This window comes from Vulpes lagopus, chromosome 2 (assembly GCF_018345385.1).
Source record: "Vulpes lagopus strain Blue_001 chromosome 2, ASM1834538v1, whole genome shotgun sequence".
Taxonomy (NCBI): Eukaryota; Metazoa; Chordata; class Mammalia; order Carnivora; family Canidae; genus Vulpes; species Vulpes lagopus.
Window position 1 is genome coordinate 29603964 of NC_054825.1, and position 22168 is coordinate 29626131.

At 40.4% G+C, this 22168-nt stretch overlaps 1 protein-coding gene across 2 annotated transcripts in view; it reads left to right on the plus strand.

Moving 5' to 3' along the window:
• HPSE2 (heparanase 2 (inactive)) overlaps positions 1–22168 on the plus strand; it is a 634074-nt gene that overhangs the window by 498088 nt on the left and 113818 nt on the right. For both annotated transcript variants that reach the window (XM_041746029.1, XM_041746030.1), the window contains exon 9: positions 1477–1591. In XM_041746029.1, the coding sequence (XP_041601963.1) occupies positions 1477–1591 (115 nt within the window). The remainder of the gene's footprint in view (positions 1–1476; positions 1592–22168) is intronic.

Genomic DNA, 22168 nt, shown 5'->3' on the forward strand with positions numbered 1-22168 from the left:
GTTTCAAATTCGGAAAATCATGGCTATGCATAATTTGTTCTTAGGATGCTGAATAGTGATTCTCAAAGTTCCTTGAATCTAATTTTATCCAGATCAATCTAACATAGAGTCTGAAGCACCTACAGTGTGCTGGGAACTGATATAGATGTTTGGGTACAAAACTAAAACATTGTGTCTGTTCTCAGTGAGATCCTAACCAACTGGGGACAGCAGAGAAGTAAGGAAGTAATTATCGTGGGCTGGCAGAGGGTGTAAATGAGTTCTGTGAAGGTACAGAGGAGGAAGGTACTACTGTTGGCTGGGCTAGCAGGATTTAGAAGATGACACTTGACTTGAAGATGAATAGATGGCAAGAAATTTGCCAGATGAGGTTGGTTAGAGGAAGGGGAAGGGAATTCTAAGCAGAAGTTAAAAAACGCATGAATACTTAGGTGAATATGCAAAAGCATGGTGAGTTTGGGTAGCCTCGAGTAGTTATATGTGGCTTAGAGCTAGGAAATGGAGTTTAGGGTGAGAGAAGGGAAAAGAAGTACAGATGAGGACTCACATGTACACTCAGGAAAGATTGTGAATGCCTTATCTTTTATACTATTTAAGACTGAAGCTCTCAGTCACATTTATTATTATATATTATGTATTATTACAATTAGAAATTTCCCAAAGTTTCAGAAGTAGGAATACAAAGAGAAAATTAAATGAATGAGTGAATGAGTGAATGGATTGAATGCATAAATAATAAAGGCAGAGTTAGCAGTGGGTGTTGGAAGAACCAAGAAGGAAGTATTTTGGAAGGATTGCACACCCTGGAAAGTGGGTATTTGGCATAGTGGAGTATGTGATAATGTGTGAGCAATGCAGGTCCTCCATTATGATGTGTAGCATAGTTGAAGTTCTGCATTGTTAATTACAGTGCCAAGGAAATTATTATTGCATTGACTGCTGACAGTGATATATGAGGGATGTAAATGGCTGGACCTTTCTTGCATAGGTCATAGGAATATGTGAGTTAGAGTCACATGAAAGGTACATATACATTGACAGGGTGCAAGCAGGGAAGTTTGAATGATGGAGAGTGTAGTGTGTATTCTCCTGTGATTGTGTGTCCTATAGCCAGGGGGCAAGGGAGATGATAATTGGGCTTATAAGCGGCTAGGATATTCATTTTATTTGTTAGTATTACAGGGGTAAGATAATTCATTTGCAACAAAATATTTTATCATCTTATTTCCCAGGACCTCTGTTTCTTTTCCTATAAAATGAAGAGGTTGGACTTGATAATCCCTAAAATGTCTTCCAACTGTGTACTCAATGCTTAAAATAATCTTCTCCTTTAAAGTACTATGTAAATTTCATGGTGGGGGTTGGTGTACGTGTGTGTGTGTGTGTGTGTGTGTGTTAGCCAATCGCTATAGAGCTTGTTATATTGCCATTTTTAAGATGTATTGATAAGGCATTTTTTTTCCTGCTTTTTTTTAGATGGTTGAACACTTTAGGAATGCTCGCTAACCAGGGCATTGATGTTGTGATACGACATTCATTTTTTGACCATGGATACAATCACCTTGTGGACCAGAATTTCAACCCATTACCTGTAAGTGTATGATAAATATTCCCAACTCCTCTTCTATGTCATTCAGTTATTTTGACCACATCTTGTTCCATACTGGGAGAATCCCCCCTCCCCCCGTAACGAGGTAATTTCATAAATTGGACAGAAGCATTCATGTCTTTGTTCTCTTGACCCATTTTACAGACTTTGGCTTCACTACACACACACACACACACACACACACACACATATCTATATATACAGACATATATACATACGTATGCATGCATATGCATTTATACAGTTAATATATTTATATACATTTATATATTTATTTACTACAAATTATTTTAACAAACCTTGTACAGTTGAGATTCCACATTTATTTGTGGCCTTTTTGAACTCTGCTTGAGAGTGAATTTTTCCAGATTGTTTTTAATGCTAATAGGACACATTAGTTAACGTCAGATGCAACATGTTGAAAGCAGATGGGAGCGTGTTGGCCAAGATCATATACAGTAGGAACCCATCTCTTAGGGAGTGGCTGAAGTGCACTTGCAGTTACGTGTTGATCCCTATATGACAATGAGGGGATTCACCCTCATATAGTTGGTGAACTTCTCTAGGAGAGAGAAAGGAAAGGAAAGCTAAAGAAGATTGGCAAGAGCAGAGATCTTGATTTGTCAGGGGACTGTATTGACCAATCAGAGAAATCCCACTTAGTCCAGAGAAGCTGCACTCATCAGAAATACTACATGGGTCATCCTTTTCATAGACATCATGGTCATGGAGAAAGATCAGGCTCCTCTCATTAGCTCAGAGACTGTCAGAGCTGGGATTCTCCTTTGAGGAGATGAAGTTGCACCTCCTATAACAGAAGAAGATATAGAACCAGCTCTAGAACCCTTCCCTCTGCCCTAGTCCAGTACTATTCCTACAAAGTTACACCTGCTCTTGGGTCCACAGTAAGCAAACTCAGCTGGAATCAGTGAGTGTTCCTGCCATTTGCTTCCCTCTGCCTGTTCCTGCCCTCCATTCCCCTTATTTTCACCCTTACCCTGAGCCAGGAGGCTTCTAAGCCCAGAACAGAGAACAGCTTGGCACCCAATGGTACCATTTCCATGTTTTGAAAGAACCCCTGTAGGTAAGAGGACTAAGTAGTTATTGTATCACTGATTGTACATGACTCCAATTAAGTCACAAATACTAGAACTGACTGGAACAGTTGTTTCTATTCACAGGGCCAGGTTACCTTTCTCAAAGTCTGGTTGTGGGGAGGAGAGTGACTAATGTACACTGGAGAGGGAACTTTCAAGTTGGAACCAAATGGTTTTTTGTTTGTTTGTCTGAGCTCATAAACCTGTAGAAATAAAACAAAATAATAATTAGAAAAGTTTCTATGAAGTGTCAGCATTAAACAAACACAATGTCACACAAAAATAAATTCTTACTGACCATCAGGCACTGGAGAGGAGACCAGTAATAAATAAATGAATAAACAAATAGTAGAGTACTATAACAAGGAATCAGTGAGGGCTTCTTTAGAGGGAGTGTATAGGAAGTCTTCTCTGAGAAGGTGACTTTTAAGCCAAGAGCCCAACGACGAGAAGGAGCCAGCCATGCAGACTTTGCAGAGGAACTTTCAAGCAGAGGAAGGGGCTAGCACAAAGGCACCAAAGTAGGAATGGGCTTGGCATGTTTGAGGAAACACAAGGACACCAGAGTGATGGGGGCCTGGCAGAGAAGGGGAGACTGGTTGGACATGAGGCCGCCAAGGGGTCAGATCCCATAGGGCTTTGAAAGCTAACAGGAGTTTGACTTTATTATACATAGTATGAAAAGCCAGCAGAAGGTTTTAGGCAGGAGAATAATACGATCTAGCTTATATTTTTAAAAGATTCACCCTGGTATAACTAATGCATCAACTGCTACTTATTATTTTAAAATGTGGGTAATACTTAATAATTCACAGGTCACTTTCATATATGGTACCTCACTAATGCTATATCCACTCTGACCTTCCTTTTCTCTGTCCTTCCTTCTCACCTCACTCAAATCTCATTTACTCCTCTTGATCATGTACTACATGTTGGTCACCATTCCTGGCAGTGGGCCTCTTTGATGCACCAGAAAGACAAGGTCCCTGATCTCTTGGAGCTTATAAGTTAATAAAGCATAGTGATAAATAGAACATAAATAAACATATAAACAAGATAATTGCACTTTGTCATAACTGCTCTGAAGAGAGGCTGGTGAGAGATGTAGGACTATTTATACTTACCTTGCTGAAGAACAAGGGTTCTGTGAAGATATTAAGTCCAAGGTCCCACAAATACTGGGACAAAGTTTTACAGTTCTAAATCTGATTTTCTTTTCTCTTTCTGTGGTACTCTTTGGTGTCTGTCCCATGGTCTGAAGCCAAAATTTGTGTCATTTGGGTCTGGACATGGAAATGGGCATTTTATGGAACTGGAGAACAGAAAACTCTAGGCTAGAAAAAGATATTCTTCGGGTGACTAGACAGGCTGAATTTCCAGAGGTGGACAAACCTGGGTTTCATATCAACTCTGTGTGCCTTTGCTGGCCACATATAGGTTAGAAGATGCACGTGTTCATGGCTTTGTTCTCCTCAAATGAGAGTGGCACAAGAGTCCTCGGTGGATAGGTAGTGCTGCAGAGCTCCCACAAGACCACGGGAAGCTAAAACACCTCCCACTGATTCAGCACAAAGGCTCAAATGAGCTGGGCAGCTGTATTTCTGGAAACAACAAACTCTAATAATAAGGAAACCGAATGTAAAAACACTTAAGGTGGCAGCCTTTCTTTTTATTTTCTTTGCGCTAATAAATTCTGCACCTTATAAGTAAAGAACTTGACAGACTGAAAGTGTGTGTCCTAAATCTCCCCTGGAAAGAATTTACTAGGCTAGACCAGGGCATCAGTCAGGAAGACCTTGCCAGCAGGCCCTTGGAATGGGCAGTGGAGGTGAATCTGGGAGTTGTACTGGGTGCCACTTCAGAGGGCTGTACAGTCGATAACCAGACATTGCCGATGAAAACTTGTGGACTTTACATTGTGATTAAACCTTCAAGAGAGTTTGTTAAGAGCTTTGGGGATTGGTGAGGTGTGTTTTGTCTCCCAGAAAAATCAGTAATTTCTATTTCAGTTTCTTCCAACTCAGCTCAGTGTATTTAAGGAAAGGATCTTATTAGCAAACATGGTTTTGTTTTTGTTTTTGTTACTGCTCTTAGATAAACTTAGAAAAAGTGAGGATCTTGGCCTAATGGCTCCTCACTCCATATCCCATATGACCCCTCCACCTGCCGAGTTGACTTTGATCCCAACTTGTGGGATTCTAGCAGCTTTGGCAAAGTCATTCCAATAGCAGTCTAGGTAAGAGAGAAGAGGAGAGTGGCCCTTTAAAAAAGAAAACTTGTCTTCAGAAAAGATCATTTCCAACTACATCTCATGTTCTTTATGGTTGTTCTTCTAGAAAAATGCCAACACTCCTACTGTTGGAGATTTTCCCTCCTGGGAAGAGGAGAACATTTAGTTCAGCAGTGCTTCATCATCAACTCCCACCCCTTTCCCCTGACCCTCCTGCCATTGGGAAAGAGGGAACGTGTGAGTCTCCACAGCCAGTGAGCCAGTCAGGGACTCCCTTGGGAACAAGTGATGTTTGTGCAGAAGAGATCTGCACATTTGGTGGACATAGTCCAGACCCCACCAGCCGTGGGCATTTCTCCTAAGAGAGGGTTTTGGAATTTAGCTTGCTGCTTTTTTTAAGAGCTTGATTTACAGAGCTTCCAGGGAAAGGAATGGTGAATTACTAGTCAACATCTTTTTAACTCCCACGCCAGCCAAGCAAATATAATTCAATTCAAAAAACATTGACACTTCAAATGTGTCTGCCTCTGTGCTAGGTATTCTGGGGACACACAGATAAATAAGATATGGTTCCCTCATCTGCAGAGCTAACAGTCTGGCATGTGTTTGTGTTTGGTGGATTACAGTTTAGTCCTCTATTTAGAATAAAGCAGAAATCTAGTTCACACTGGACTGCATTTTCTATAGTGGGTATAGTGGTGGCGATATTTATATTTGCTGTCACCTTTTATGCTGTCACTGCTGAATAATAATATATATTCAGTTCAGCCTGATGCACATTTATTGAGCACTTACTGTGTACATGGTTCTAGAATTTAGTCAGTGGACTGGAGTACTACCCACTAGTTTATGGTAGGATTGAACCTATGGCTGTGGTTCCCACAGCAACATGCTCTCAGCCAAGCCCTCACTGTTCAGATGCCATTTGCCTACTGGAAGGAAACTCTGAATCTTAATGGTGCCTGCCTAACTCTGCTGGTCACAGGGATGAGATCCTAAATGCTCCATCCTTGTTTCCCTTAGAAATGTTAGACAGTGCCCCTATGCACTGCACAGGTATGATGCAGATATAGGATCAGCTTAAATCTGTCCCTTTCCTGAGAAAGAGCATCTAGTTACAAATCCATGTGCCATTGATTGTAGGTTAATGCACAATTTCTTCTTGTGAGAATAATGCCACTTAAGTAGGAGGCCTATGAGGAGTAGAGGAGCCTGGGACTATGATGAGATTCAGGGCTACTATTCCTGACTCTGCCATTAATTAGATGTGTATCTTGCATACCAGTTTTCCCATCACTTAAATTGCAATCAAAATGCCTTCTCTATCTGCTTCCAAAAGATCTTGTTGTAATCCTTGAGAAAATTAGGTAGGGCAATAGGATTCCAATTTCATATGTATTCATACACACAAATTACTGGAATCTCTTCATACATCTAAATGTTAAAAGTGGTTTTCTTTGGGTAGTGCGATTACAGACAGTTGTAATTTTCTTCATTGTGGATTTTTTTTTTTTTGGTATGTAAAATTGCTGTAGTCAGCATTATTGCTTTTTTAATCTGAAAAAAAGGCTATTTTTAAAAAGAAAAAATAAAGTATTTTGAAAGACTCAAGTGCTTTAAATAGTTAAGCAAATATTTTCCCACATTATTTCATTTATCATTCATGATTCATTCATTCAGAAATACTTATTACATTTACACTGTATGTTAGATACTGTGCTGGGCCCCAGGGAGACCGTCCCTGCCCTGAAGGAGCTTATAGGGTGGAAGGGAGACAGGGACTGTGGCAGAAGTGCTTTAGCAGGACAGAAGAGGAACAGAAATCAGCCAGGTGGAGCGAAGGTATAAGACATCAAGGAGGGCTTTCTGGAGGAGACAATGCCTGAACTGGATCTTAAGGGAAGACAAGCTAGCCATAGGAAGAGGAGTTTGGTGTCTAGGGAGGATCTTTCAAACAGAGGCAGTAGCAGATGCAAAGGGACAGGGGCAGTAATTTTCTAGAGTCATGTGGATGGATTATGAAAACTTTCTTAGGAAAGCTTTTCCCATTGCTGTCCAAGGGCCACACAGGGTGTGTGAAAATTCAAGAATTTCAAAGATACCCATCTGGAGGTAGTGGGGCGGGGGAGGTACAAAACCCCGCCAAACCAGCCTGTGACCTGTTTCTTGGTGTAGCTTCCTTTCTTTTTCTTTTCATTCCCGTGGGAGCCATCCAGAAGATGAAAGAAGCAGAGTGTACCTGTTTAGGGGTAGCTGTGATGTGAAACCCAATCCTCTCATTAGAGGCCCTGACAAAGACTTCTCCATGAGCAGCCTTTCTTTGTGGGGCCCTGTGGCTGCTGAGGGAAGAACATCCCCTGCTGCACGATCAATCACTGGGATCCAGGCCGGTTCATGTCAGTGGCCGCTGCTCCTGGGCTGCGTGCCCAGTGGGCATGACTTGCCTCATTCCTTCTCTCTGCCTCTAAACCCTGGTCTCCCAGCTCGGAGCTCATGCCTCACCATCAGACCAGGCAGGCAGCTCTTTTACCTCTAATGCTTTGAATAGAAGCTCCTCTGATTTTTAACTACCAGCCTTCATCCTTTGCTTATTTATCAACCTGAGTGGTGCGCATGGGGCATCAGCACTTATAATAGCTCACCCTGACGGAGGCCATCTAGAGGAGAAGGAGCTCTGTGTCTGAGGTCTGAAGATGCAGCATTCCAGTGTTGCTGTTGCTGGACTCTTCATTTCCTGGTTTGGAAAAGGGGCCTGACTATGCCGGGGTTGGGGTGGGGAATATTTGAGGGACCACTTAAAACTATTGGCTTTGGAGTCAGACCAACCTGCGTTTCAAATCCAGCTCTACCGCTTACTGGCTTACTAAGCCTCCATAAACATCAATTTCCCCTCATAAAATGGAGGCAACAATAATGTCTAGCTCACAATGTTGTTGGAAAGAATTGAATAAGCCAATACCTATGTACCTTTTACCACATAGTAAATATTCAATAAATAGTAGCTGTTGTTATTATTTATAATGTCACTTTGTAAGTATAAAATTCTCTAAGTTTCAGAAATAATTATCATTAATAATGTGAACTATGGTGAGAAAATAAACATTTGAATACCTGTACAGATAATCTAGAAATCAATTCCAGTAATAATAACTAAAATATGAAGAGTAGATATTTTTTGCAAAAATTAAATTACTAGAAAACTAGAAAAACAAAAAAACAAAAAAAAGCTGTGATTCTTGCCCTTGAAAGGAATTGACTGCAAATGGTTAAAGACAAACTAAAAATTACAATTTATTTTCCTCCCTAGAAGATGTTGCCAACTTTTCCCAGTGAAGGCAATTAAGGCAGTAACCACACTGCAATACCAGCTCTAACACCTTCATTTGGTATTTATAAATGGCCCAATAAGCCCTGGAAACCATGATATGTCACATCGAAGTGCTAATGACAGTACATTATGTGAATCACTGAGAAGCAACAATTGAAAATCTCTCTCTGCCATCAACCATTTATATTGTTCCCAGACTGCAGTACTGAGGGATTATAGCTATGGCGAGGCGTGCCGGCAGCAACCTAAATAAATTAAGGAGAAGAAAAAGTTAAAGCCCCACAGAATTTGAGCTCAGGAGCAGGGTGCCATCCTCGAAGCAACCTTCACATGATGGAAGAGCAAGGCAAGCTCTGAAAATGAGAAAAGTTGCACCTCACCTAACCTCATCAGTTCACCTAAAACACTAGAAAGAACATATCTAAAAATAATCTGACAAGGAAGAGAGGAAGGGAGGAGGGAGGAAGAGGAAAGAGAAGAGAGATAAAATGGAATGCTCTTTGGTGGGTTGGAAAGATCTTTTGCAAGTGCCACAATATGACAAACTTAAAGTTATTTCGTTCGCATTTTATTGCAAACTCTGTGGCACAATGTGGTCTGCTTATGACATTTAGGAAGCAACAAGTAGAACTCTGATAGAAGTGACCTGAGAGCCAAAGATAATCTATTCTTTCAAACTCAATTATGTTTGTGTTGTTTGTGTAAATAAAAGCAGAAGTCTTTTAAAATAGAAATAGAACACATACACATAAATTTTGTTTTTAATTCTTAGTTAAATACACTACACTATTTGTAAATTTTAAAAATCTATCCATCATTAGGTACTTCGATTTCAACTAATGTCAATATGTTTATTTCATCTCTGATTTGTTTTTTAAGATTATTTATTTATTTGAGAAAGCATACACGCCAAACAAGTAGGGGGAGGGGCAGAGGGAGAGGATCTGAGGCAGACTCAGAGCTGAGTGCAGAGCCCAATGCAGGGCTCTATCCCACGACCCACGATCATGACCTGAGCCAAAACCAAGAGTTGGATGCTCAACCGACTGAGACACCCAGGTGCCCCCCAATTTGGTTTTAGGCATTGAAAGGATTGAATAAAACACATCATTTTGACTCACTCTAAACTTGAGCAGACTGTCTTCTACTCCAGAACTCACTGCTCTCATCTTGATGTCAAAATCCTTATAGCCTTTCTTCATTCGAACAGTGATTCTCGGGGAACCCAGATGGCTCAACTGGTTAAAAGCCTTCAGCTCATGATCCAGAGTCCCAAGTGGAGCCCTGAGTCAGGCTCCCTGCTCAGCAGGGAGTCTGTTTCTCCTTCTGCCCCTCCCCCGGCTTGTGCTATCTCCTACTCTCTCTCTCACTCTCAAATAAACAAATAAAGCCTTTAAAAAATAATAAAAAGGGGAATCCCTGGGTGGCTCAGCGGTTTAGCACCTACCTTCGGCCCAGAGCATGATCCTGGGGTCCCGGGATGGAGTCCCGCATCAGGCTCCCTACATGGAGCCTGCTTGTGTCTCTGCCTCTTTCTCTGTCTCTCATAAATAAACAAAATCTTTAATAATAATAATAATAATAATAATAATAATAAGAGGAAGAAGAAGAAGAAGAAGTGATTCTCAAGCTTATGCACATTACAATCACCTAGGGGGCTTTTAAAAAATACTTCTGTGTTCGTACCACCTCTGAGGATTCTGATTCAGCTGGTCTGTAGAGGATACCAGGTGTTGGTATTTTTTAAAGCTCCCCCAGGTAATTCTAATGTGCAGCCAGATTTGAGCACCGCTGGGTTAGAGGTTTCCATTTACCCTGATTAAATCAGAAATTACCTTTCCCCTTTTCTCTATTCGTTTGTACTCAACCTTTGTTCACCTTCCAAATATTAACAAAATTTTAATAGTCTATCATTAATTCATTGGGCAAATATTTATTGACTATTGTTTTCCAGACATTTGTTCTAGTTTGTTGAGGAAATAGAGGTGAAGGAAAAAGACAAACCCCTCTCCCACTGTAGGTTACAGTCTAGTAGTGGAGACTAAAAATAAGTAAACTAACAAATAATTAATTACAAAATTCAGAATGGTGTGTAGGTAGCAAGCAGCCTACTTAATTGAAGAATAATGAATAGAAGATAGTGCTTTAGAAAGTTTGGTCAGGTCAGTAGTCAAGGAAGAGGCAGCAGCCGTTGGAAGAGCTGGTAGGAGAATGCATCATTCTCTAGGAGGAAGTAGCATCTGCAAAGCTGCTGGGGGGAGAGGCTCAACTGCACATCAGAGGTCATGCAGTTCCTCTAAGACCACCCTGAGGCCTGGCCCACCCACAGCCTGACACAGCCAGCCAGTGAACTGCCTGGTTCAGTTTATCTCAGGCTCTCCCTTATACCTGCCTGATTCCTACTCTACACCAAGCAAACTGATTTTCTCCCTGTCTCCTGCTGAGAATGATTGTGCTATATCCCATTGCCTGCCCCTATGTCTGGAATCCTCAACTGAGCCTAATGCCCATTGTGTCCCCCTGCCACTGGCCTGGCCATCTCCACGTACACATTTAGTCACCTCTCTAGGCTTTGAAACAAGAATGGCAGCGTAATGACACTTGTGGAAGCTGGCAGTAAACATTTGGGAATTTGTCATACTATTCTATTTTTGTGTATGTTTAAAAATTTCAATGACAATTTTTTAATGTCCTCATGATACGATGTTGTGACATAAACTAAAACAAAGCACCATTTTAGTTGTTCTGGGACATAAAGAATAAAGTTGGGTTCTTTCTCTCCATGTTTACAATCTGTTTGGAGTGAGAAAACCTAGAGCTTTGGAGAGAAAGCTAATAGATGATGTATGTGAAAATCTGTCTTGTTTACTCAGTATCTCCAGAGCCAGACCTCTGAGTAGGAGACATTACTACTGGCTGGAGGGAAGTGGCTAGAAGGGAGAATTGGGGAAGGCCTGTGCAACATGTCCTGAGTGGACATTTGTGATATTAATTACCCAAAGAATACATGCTCCTAAGAAAGCTCCTTGCCCTGTGGTACTGAGACCATAGGAGGGAAGGAGTGCCTTAGGAGTTCTAGATCCGATATCAGGCTCTGCCACCAACTCATTCACCCCGGGGCACTGAGTACTCTGGTTCCCATGTGGATGTTGAAAGAGACCATCTGAGACCCCCTTCAGCTCTGACAATTTCTGATTCATCTTTAAGACTTCCATACCAGTATCTTCAGACAGACTTCCCAGCTGAACTTATATTAATAAAACCTTTAAAGTAAAATTGAAAGGGCACCTTGTGGCTCAGTTAAGTGTTTGACTCTTGGTTTCAGCTCAGGTCACAATCTTGGGGTCCTTGGATTGAGCCCAGCATCAGGCTCTGCACTCAGCATAGAGTCTGCTTAAGACTTTTTCCTTCTGCCCCTCCCTCCCTTTGTCTCTCTCTCTTTTTCTCTTTCTCTGTCTCAAATAAATAAATAAATCCTTTAAAAATTAAATTAAATATCACTATTTCACTTTTTTTAAGATTTATTTATTTATTTATTTATTTATTTATTTATTTATTTATGATAGAGAGAGAGAGAGAGAGGCAGAGACACAGGAGGAAGGAGAAGCAGGCTCCATGCCAGGAGCCTGACGTGGGACTGGATCCCGGACTCCAGGATTGCGCCCTGGGCCAAAGGCAGGCGCCAAACCGCTGAGCCACCCAGGGATCGCCACTATTTCACTTTTAAATCATTCAAGGAGGAATCCCTATTTTCTTAAGGCTCTTATAGCCCTGTTACAGCAGCTAACACTTTCTTTTGTTGTTAGAGTTGTTTGGGTACATCTAACTTCCTCTCTTTGATTGTAAGTGCCTTGAAAACAGAAGCCACCTCTCCTATCTTTATTTCCCCCCTAATGCCCACTCACAGGCAATCCGTACTGAGCTCTAAAGATGCTCAGTGACTGGGGTTCTAGGGGTTTACAGTGCACTGCTTGGTAATGGAAATATGGAAGGCAAGCTTTTTACTGCCAGGTGTTGTGTACATGCTGGGAAGTAGTAGAACATGGTGCTTAAGAGACTGGGCTCTGGAGTCAAATCTGGATGTGAATTTCAACTCTACTGTCTACCATGATGCGTCATGTTTGGCAGATTCCTCATCTTCCATCATCTTTATGATGGGGATGCTAATAATCTGTGCCTCGTGGGCTTACAATAGTTCCTGACACTTAGTAAGTACATAATAATGTGACCATTATTATTGTTCTAAATACATGAAAATTATTCCTTGGAATTGGATGAAATTCTAATATCTTGGGAAAGATAAGAACATGTGGGAAACAGCCATCCCACAAAGTAGGTGCTACTTACAAATTGTAAGTAACAGGAAATATTTTAATTATAATAATGTTAGTTGGCACATATAGATTGTTTTAGAATCTTCAAAATCCTTTAAATATCATTTCATACTCCATAAACCTATCTAATAATAGTTTTCTTCTTTGGGTTCTTTGACTTTGTTCTTTATATCCTGCTTTAAGTTTCCATAGCTTATTTCCATCCATTAAATCATCTGGCCTTTCCAACTTCCTGATAAGGCAGGTAGGATAGATATGCCCAACCTGTTTGGCAGAGAAAAAACTGAGGCCACGAGATGCCCAGCAACTTATTCAAGGGAACACAGCAAGGTAGAGCAATGGTTATGAGTTCTGTGATTCTTCATTACTACTTCGTTTTCTCTCCTGTCATTCTCCCACAGCTTTGTCAAGTCAAGAATTCAGGTTAGCTGTCTCTGCTAGCAGCCAAAGCAGATAGGAATGGCCATGAGGAATCAGAGAAGGTGGTTTCAAGGTAAAATAAAATGATCCAGGAGATAAAACCTGGGATTTAACAGTGGCTGATTCTTATAGATTTACATTTTTACTGAATAATGAATATAAAAAAGAAGGGAACAAATTTTCAATTTCATGCAGCAGTAAGTTAGTTTCACTGCCTCTATTGAATGGATTAAAAAAGCAGTATAGAAGGTCTACCTCTCTTAAGGTAGTTATCATTTTGCCCCATTATCATATATACACCTACCTCCATTTTAAAACCTTTCAAACCTTAGGACCATGAACAGTGCAGGAGCTGGACCATCCTCTAATGTTCAGCCATCTGATACAGATAGCAGATGCAGATCCAGAAGTCAAGCACATTGTTGAGAGAGCCACACCAGGGCATTTGCATTCTTGAAGAAAGTTCCAGGATGATTCTAAAGGACAAAAGATCAGTAATATTCCTTCATTAATCTTACCTCCTGGGAAGTACTGCAAACATGTATTAGAAGCTTTGCCATGAATAAAGACTGATCTGGACCCTTGCCCTTGAGGTCAAAATAGAATAGGAAAGAAGCTGTTGGCAGCGTCCAACACAGCATACCAAGTGCCATCTGTCTGTGCAGCAGATTCAGTTATGGTAATGGTGTCTGCAATAGCTGGGGCTGTAGGAATAACAACTGAATTCAGTTGGTGATAATCTACCATAAGTCTCTAGTTCCCATTCCTCTAGACATACAGGGCTGTAGTATTGAGATATTACATCTCTTACCGCGCTGCCTTTTAGACCTTAATCAAGGTTGTGATTTCCCTTTCTCCTCATGAGACCACTCAAGATAGAATTGGGAGATTGGTTGGGGAGTGATTTACATGGTCTATTACATGTGAATATTCCCACTACATGTCCCACTACTTCTCTACATGTGACTCTCCTCAATCAGGACAATCCCCTCTGGACATTATGAGCATTCACAGCACAAGCATGTAAAACATCAATGCCAATATACATTCGTAGGGAATGTATGTTGGAAGTCACAACAGGACATTGAATTGGTCCCACAGGCCTCACCCACAAGGTCACTTTAGATTTATTTTCCCTACTGGGAAACTTGCCCAAACCTTATTAGTTGAATTCAAGAGCCCTCCTCCCCAGCGAAATTGATAGGATAGTGACTTGGGAACTTGTATCTAACAGAGCCATGAGAGTTTGAGTTCCTTCCTCCCCAATGTTTCTCACATACTTGAATGTATGCATATGGGTTTTGGTCCCCATGGAGATAGGGAGGCCTCAGTTCCACCTCTAGGCATTTTTCTTCTTAAAACAGCTAAAGCTAGGATGGGAGGAAGTGCAGGATTGGGGCACTAAGGAAGAGAGCAGCTCCCTACAGTAAGAAAGCTTTGTACTTACAATAATTTAAGGTTTTTAAAAATAACAGCTTTATTGAGATATCTCACCTACCGTAAAATACTCTTTAAAAGTGTACAGTTTGGGACACCTGGGTGGTGCAGTGGTTTAGTGCCTGCCTTTGGCCCAGGGCATGATCCTGGAATCCCAGGGATCAAGTCCCACATTGCCTGCATGGAGCCTGCTTCTCCCTCTGCCTGTGTCTCTGCATCTCTCTCTCTCTCTCTCTGTCTCTCATGAATAAATAAAATCTTTTAAAAACTTAAAATAAAAAAACAAAAGTGTACAGTTCAACTGTTTTCAGTATATTCATGGAGCTGTGCAACCATCACCACAATCTGTTTTCAAATGTCACCAGAAAAGGAAACCCATACCTATTAGTAGCTATTCCCCATTCTCTTCCGCTCTGCCACCAGCCCCTGGCAACCACTAACCCATGTTCTATTTTGTTATATTTGCCTGTTCTAGATATTTCATGTAAATGGAATCACCCAATATATGGCCTTTTGTGACTGACTTCTTTCACTTGGCCAGTTGTCATGTTGTCACGGGACATCCTTGATTGTAGTGTGTGTTACTACTTCATTCCCTTCCATTACTGAATAGTATTGCACTGTGTGAATGCACCACATTGTATTTCTCTATCAGTTGATAGACCAATGATGTTTAGCATCTTTTCATGTGCCTATTGCCATTTATGAATCTTCTTAAAGAAATGTCTATTCAAATTCCTTGCCATTTTTAAGGGAGGATGCTGTTTGTCTGTGGCCAGTTTGACCCACTTAGTCACCTATGTGAGTAGCTATAAATTACTCTTTATCAGAAGTTAGATAAGCTTTGTTGTATAGCATACTCATCAAGAACATGTAGCAGTTGATTATCAAGGCTGGTGGCCAACTGCCTCTCCCTGTAATCTACTCCTTGGCTTTACATGTTCTTGGCTTAACTCAACTTTATACTTGAGTGTGCCATTCTGTCAGCCACTCTGATTAATCTGACTGACAGAGGCTGGGGTGAAATTTGTTCCATTTGTCTCACACAGTATGATGACTAATGTTACATATCAAGCTGGCTAGGCCATGGTATCTAAATATTTAGTCAAACATTATTCTAGATATTTCAATAAAAGTACTTTTTAGGTGCAATAACATTTATATCAATAGACTTTGAATGAAACAGATTATCTTCCATAATGTGGGTGGGCCTTGTGCAGTCAGTTGAAGGCTTTGGTAGACACAAAACTGACCTTTTCTGAACAAGAAATAATTCTGCCAGCAGACTGCCTTCAAACTCTAATCGCAGCAGAACTCTTCCCTGTGTCTTCAGCCTGCTGGCCTACCCTACAGATTTTGGACTTACAAGATTCCACAGTCATGTGAGTCAATTACTTAAAATCAAGCTCTTAGATAGATAGACAGATAAACACACATGCATATTCTATTGGTTATTGGTTCTTTTTTCTCTAGAAAACCCTAATATATATAGCCTTTAATTAAAATTACCATCAGCAGGACCTTTATAAAATAATGATCATATTGTATTGTAACTTACCTGTTCACTTTTCTTTCTTCTCTCCTATAAAGGAGAGAAACATTTGACTGAAAGAGACTGTGAAATGTTGGGTGCACAAACTTTATTTTAGTCATTTCCATTTTCCTCAAATGTAGTAGACACTCAATAAAGGTTTGTTGGATGAAAGAGGGACTGCGTGTGTTTGAGTGCATGATTAGAGTTCTATCAACCATAGTTGCCTTCCCCAACATATTGATCTAGCAAAAAAGTGCAGCCATCTTTCTAGGTCCATCTCCAAGATCAACTCTTTTCCAAGATTTTCTTTGATTCTTCTAAGTGAGTGTTTTCTCTTCTGTTCTTAAACTTCACTAACATTTTATCTATATCAATTTATGCATTTATTAGGCATGCTATTAACTACAAATGCTTAGTCTTTTGCAAACTTGTCATATTTTCCTTCCTAAAATATAAGTTCCTTAAGAGTAGGAACTTGGTACACTGATCCTCTGCCTCTTCTAGCAACCAATACACCATCAGTATTTAATAGACACTCAAAAATTTCTGAATTGGATTGTCTCAAATCAGGGTAGGGAATCACTGGTGCCAACGTGCTAATTACCCACAGCTGGTCTTAAAGGTGTTTCTGATTATTACTTAGCAGTTCAGCTCCGCTTTAGGAAACATGGCCTTTTTGCTAATGATCACTTTAACTACCACACATCTCAGTAATGGCTGGTTGCCTTTAAAATGAGCCAATAACTAGAAGTTTATAGAGAGCATATATGTGAAAGACCTGTGAATACAATCCACAAAAGGTTCAGAGTCCCAGTAGCATGGGTGTTGAATTGTTCTAGAAATCTTGGTTCATTTTCCTCATTATCTTTTTTTTTTTTAATTTTTTTTTAATTTTTATTTATTTATGATAGTCACAGAGAGAGAGAGAGGCAGAGACACAGGCGGAGGGAGAAGCAGGCTCCATGCACCGGGAGCCTGATGTGGGATTTGATCCCGGGTCTCCAGGATCACGCCCTGGGCCAAAGGCAGGTGCCAAACCGCTGCGCCACCCAGGGATCCCCCATTTTCCTCATTATCATTTTCATATTTGAGCTACCATGAAGTGGGAGCCTGCTCTATGCCCAAAAATAGATCATTTCATACCTTGTTTTTTAATCCTTAAAACAAATGGAGACACTATCTTTCATCTATTCTTCAAGAAAGAGGGGTGCAGAGAGTTTTGGTAATTTATTGAGAGATCACTCACAGCCCATCTAATTTTGATATTTTGCTCATCTCTAAGTCATTTGGAATCTCTCTCAGCAATGTGTTTCAAAGTCAAGCCATTCACTGTTGTTAGTCTCTGTCATCATTTGGCACCTCTTTAGCTCTTATCTGGATCATCACAGTGGCCTCCTCATGTTTCTCCTGCCTGTAGTTTCTCCCACTTCCAATATGTCTTCCACAGTGTCAGTCAAAGTCAATGTCATCCCCTTCTTCAAAATCCATGTTGAATCCTTATTGCCTACATACTGCCCTAAATTATTAAGCATGGCATTCAAGGCTTCCCATAATTTGGACTTTCCCTACTTTTCTCATCCTGTTTCTAACCGGTTACTCCCAGATGGCATGTCTTTCCTGGAATCACTTGCCCATTTTCATCAACACCTTCTCTAATGTCCCCAGTAGGAGTCTCCTACTCTTATTCTCTTGCAGCGTTTTTATTGTGTGTTACACTTGACCCTCACTATACAATGCTATCTATCATAGTTATAAATATACAAGCCAGTCTCTTCTTTTAGACAATAAACAAACTGAAGGCAGGGAATATTATGACTTATTGTGCCTAGCATATAATAGGAAAGATTATTAAATTGGCCAAATTACATTGAAATGGGCTTGAATTTGGGGTGAATAAGCAATTAGAAGCTATGCCCAATTACAGCTGAGGCACAATTACAGATGCTGCGTAAAAAGATACTAATTATAAATTCTTTAATCATTCTCTGTAGTGTAAGACATCAACCATTCAGGCAGCTGTGTATCAACTACAGTATGAACAGAATGGAATCTCAGGTATATTCAGGGCTTTTCCAGTGCTGAGAAGCACCTGGTTGTGGTGGTTCCATACCAACTTGAATAAGACCTGAGAGGGGATTTGAAGGGTGAAAGAGAGGTAGCTTGCCAAATAAAATGTCTTAGAAACACCAATTTAATGACTTACATATAAATTAATCATAAACATGTGGATTAAATTTCCCCAGAAAAGGCATGTTTTGGCTCTCTGTGGACCACAAATGATTGAAAAATGATTGGAGATATTTCCTGAGCCCAAAGACGAAGAAGGAACAGGTCTATACTTCTTTAAATGCAAATATTAGTGCAATAGATAAATTGCCAAGGGGGTCTGGGGAAGTTAGAAATATGGACAGGAAATAAGAAAATGAGATTCAGCTTGAAAGTATGCTTCCAGGTACACCTGGGGCAAAATAATCAGAAACAGAGAGATTTTGTTTGAGTGAGAACCCAATAAAGTTATGAAGACTATATAAGATATTCAGAGTGATTTCTAGTTGGCATGGCTCATGTGATATAAAGCAGGTCATTCTTATTCCTGAGGATGCAATAGTCCTGGACTATGGGATATGAGATGGTATTCATTACCCATAGAGTGTAAACAAAGCCTTTGCTTTGGGTTATATCAAGATTTACTGGTATAAAAAAAGATTTGGCTAAAATTAAGCTGACTTTTGCAGACAGCTCAAGGAAATAAGTGACCAAAGTTAAGACTGTGGTCTTTGAGCAGAGTCCAGAGGCAAAGTGGAGTCTGAGATCTGAAGCAAAAGAAATTGAAGCTCAAGTTCCTTCCCTAGGAAGAGACACAGTCTTTGTTTGAAGGCATAAATGCATTATAGGCCTTCTGCAGAGGCCTTCCTAGAAGTGTTTTATTCTCCCTTGCCATTTGAAAACACCTCTTAAAGAGATTAGACATTTGAATAGACCAAACTAAAGTAGTCATTATAGGCAAGTTCTGACCTTGGCCATTGGGCCACGTGGTGTTTTACAAGTACATTGAAGTAAATACCAAATGCTCTTTTGCCAAGGAAATGCAAAGAAGTTAATCCTTGAGTCTAGAAAAAGAGTTGAAGAAAGTAATCTATTGTTTTCTAGGAGGCAGAATATTTTACAGAAGTCTCACATTTCACTAAAAAATGTGAGAAAAATAATAACAATAATGATAGCGGTATTTTGCATTTGTACAATGCTTTGCTATTTACGTGGTGCTCCTTATAAACTGTCCTATAATCTTCTCAATAACTGCCAGGTAATATTATTGTCTCATGTTTACAGATGAAGAAACAGAAGCACAGAAATGGCAAATAATTTACTAGACAGTGGCAGTGTCAGGGACTGAAGTCTGGTTCTCCTGACCCCTAATTCAGTATTCTTCTTGTATCTAAATAATTTAGTAGCTTATTAGTGTGATTTTATAGGGAAGAAGATTACTATAGCTTATTGAGAGTCTGTCTACATATTTCAAATTCTTTGTTGATGATTAGATGATCTAAGCACTTTATTAACTCATTTAATGCTCACAACAATACTATAAAGTAACTTTATTATTATTCTTATTTTGAAGATAGAAACAGTTACAGAGGGATTAAGTGACTTGCCCACTGGTTATTAAGTGGAGGAGCTGGAATTCAAATCCAGGCATTCTGACTCCAGGACTCATTCTCTAACCTACTGCACTGAACTGATTTTAGAAATGTTTTTATCATAAACGCCATATTCCATGGTTAGGGAAAAGCTATATCAGGATGAAGTTGGTATCTAATTCTGGAAGTATCTACTCCTGGCATACAGATTTCAATGAATTGTGAAGAGAATTCCAAAAGTGAAAAAAATGGAGAGTGTTATTTAAGTAGTGTAGCATTTAAATGATATGACCCCTGGAAGTATAACCAGAGTCCTATTAGCAGCATGGTTGCTTCTTTCTTCTAAATGGGAAATAAAGAGAATAGAAAGTCATTTGATATTGGAACTTTATCTCCAATTTTTTTTTCCTCTTGCTTTATAGAAAAGTAGTGACCAGGGGACTTGGACTGGTCCTCCTAATTCAGCTCATTTCTTTGTTTAAAATCTACCAGCCTAATGGAGACAAGGCAGGGAAAATGGTGAGCGTCCGGATAGTTGAGTTGTAGTTGCCAGAGGCCTTTTCCTGACCAGCCCAGCTAAATTCTGCAGTCATTCCATAGGGGTTTGAGTCAAAGATGAGGATTCAAGGGGCATGAAAAGAACCATCTCAATCAAAACTGAGGGTAAGAGAGAAGTCATGTGATGCAGTGATGTGCACCAGGGTGGAATAAGTGTTGTGTGAAGGGACCATAGACAACTTGTGAAAGCTTCTACAGAGAGCAGTTTGGGACAGTGGAGGGATTGTGAATCTGTTGATATGAGCAGGGGGGAATGTTCTGGGAAAAGTAGAAGGAAGAGCAGACTTGCGGGTGATGTGAGGTTGTCTTCTGACATCTGAAAGGCTGTCATGTTCAAGAGAGTTTAGATTCTTCTATAAAGCACAGATTTCTTTTTTTTTTTTTAAGATTTTATTTACTTGTTCATGAGAGACACAGAGGGAGAAGTGGGTTCCCTGTAGGGAGCCTGATGTGGGGACTCCATCCCGGAACTCTAGGATCATGACCTGAGCTTTGCAAAAGCAGATGCTCAACTATTGAGCCACTCAGGTGCCCCTAAAGCATAGATTTCTTGTAAGACACAGAGCTGCACCCATGGCTGGAAACCAAAAGGAAAGGGATTTTAATTCCTGCTAAAAGTGAGCTAGGATTTGAAGCCCAAACCTGACCCCAGATCACTTTGTCTTAAACCCTATGCTATTTTAATAGGAGGGCTTGAATGTATATTCTACAACTCAGATGGTTAAAAAAAACCAAAACTTTATTTCACTAACTAATCACTCCTGACCCCTAACCATGCTTGGGAGTAACAGAACAAAAAAAGAAATCAACTTGCCAGTTAAAGGCTTCTCTTCCTGGTAATTTCAGACTTGTCAGAGTTTTTATGTTTTTCTCCTTCTTTTCTTTCTCCTAGTTGCTATCTGGGTACAAAGGAGTGCTGACATTATATGCTGGTAATGAGGGGGGGGCTGCATGGGTCCTGTGCTGTCATTGGATTATTTGGTGACTTTCACTCAATCATCCCCCCATAATTACTGAGGCATGGTGGCTGCTGCCAGGTCTTCTTGGCTTCATGTTGGCAGCGGCTGTTGAGCATTGGCATTACCATTGCACTATGCTTAGCTTCCCATATTCTGGGACATACTATCACCAAGATTATTCCAGAACACCAGTCCCCTCAGCAGTTCTCTGTGGCCTCACAGAGTCCATGGTAACTCCTGGATCCCCTATAGCCAGATGGAGGCCATGGCAGGTAGAAAGCACTGACTCGGGCCCTTCCTTTGCAGAATCACACCAGGCCACGATTTCCATGCCACTCTTGCTGCCGTAGGTATTGATATGTGAGGCTTCCCCCAACTCTGGAGTTCCATGTGGAAATGGAACACATGTATGCTCTTCTTTCAGTCTCCCCTTTTTCCTGGCATGAGAACTGGAGGGATGAACTGGGTCTCTTTTCTGTGATCCTGGCAAATTCCTAACCCTGGTCTTATTCCCTCAGAACCTCCTCTGTCATGTCCTCAATCTTCTCTATAGTAAGGCCTCCAGTAAAAACTTATGTTCACATTTCTGCACATTGCTAGTTAAGAAAAGCTTTAAAGGTCACCTGGGTGGCTCAGTTGGTTAAGCGCCTGCCTTCAGCTCAGGCCATGATCCCAGGGTCCTAGGATCTATCCCCACATAGAGCTCCTTGCTCAGTGGGGATCTGCTTCTCCCTGTTCCCTTGCTTTCTCTCTCTCTTTCTTTCTCTCTCTCTCTCTCTCTCTCTCTCTCTCTCTCATGCATGCACTTGCTCAAATAAATAAATAAGATTTTAAAAAAATCAAAACTAGGTTCTTCTGCTTCCAGGAAGATGGTATAGAAATGCTTTTAAAAAAAAATAAATAAATAAAAGCTTTAAGAATTTGGAGGAGGGGAGTGGGCTACTTAACAAAATTTGTTTTCCAAGACTTTGCCTCACTAAAGATTTTTAGGCTAATTTGAAACTCAAAACTGAACACTGACCCT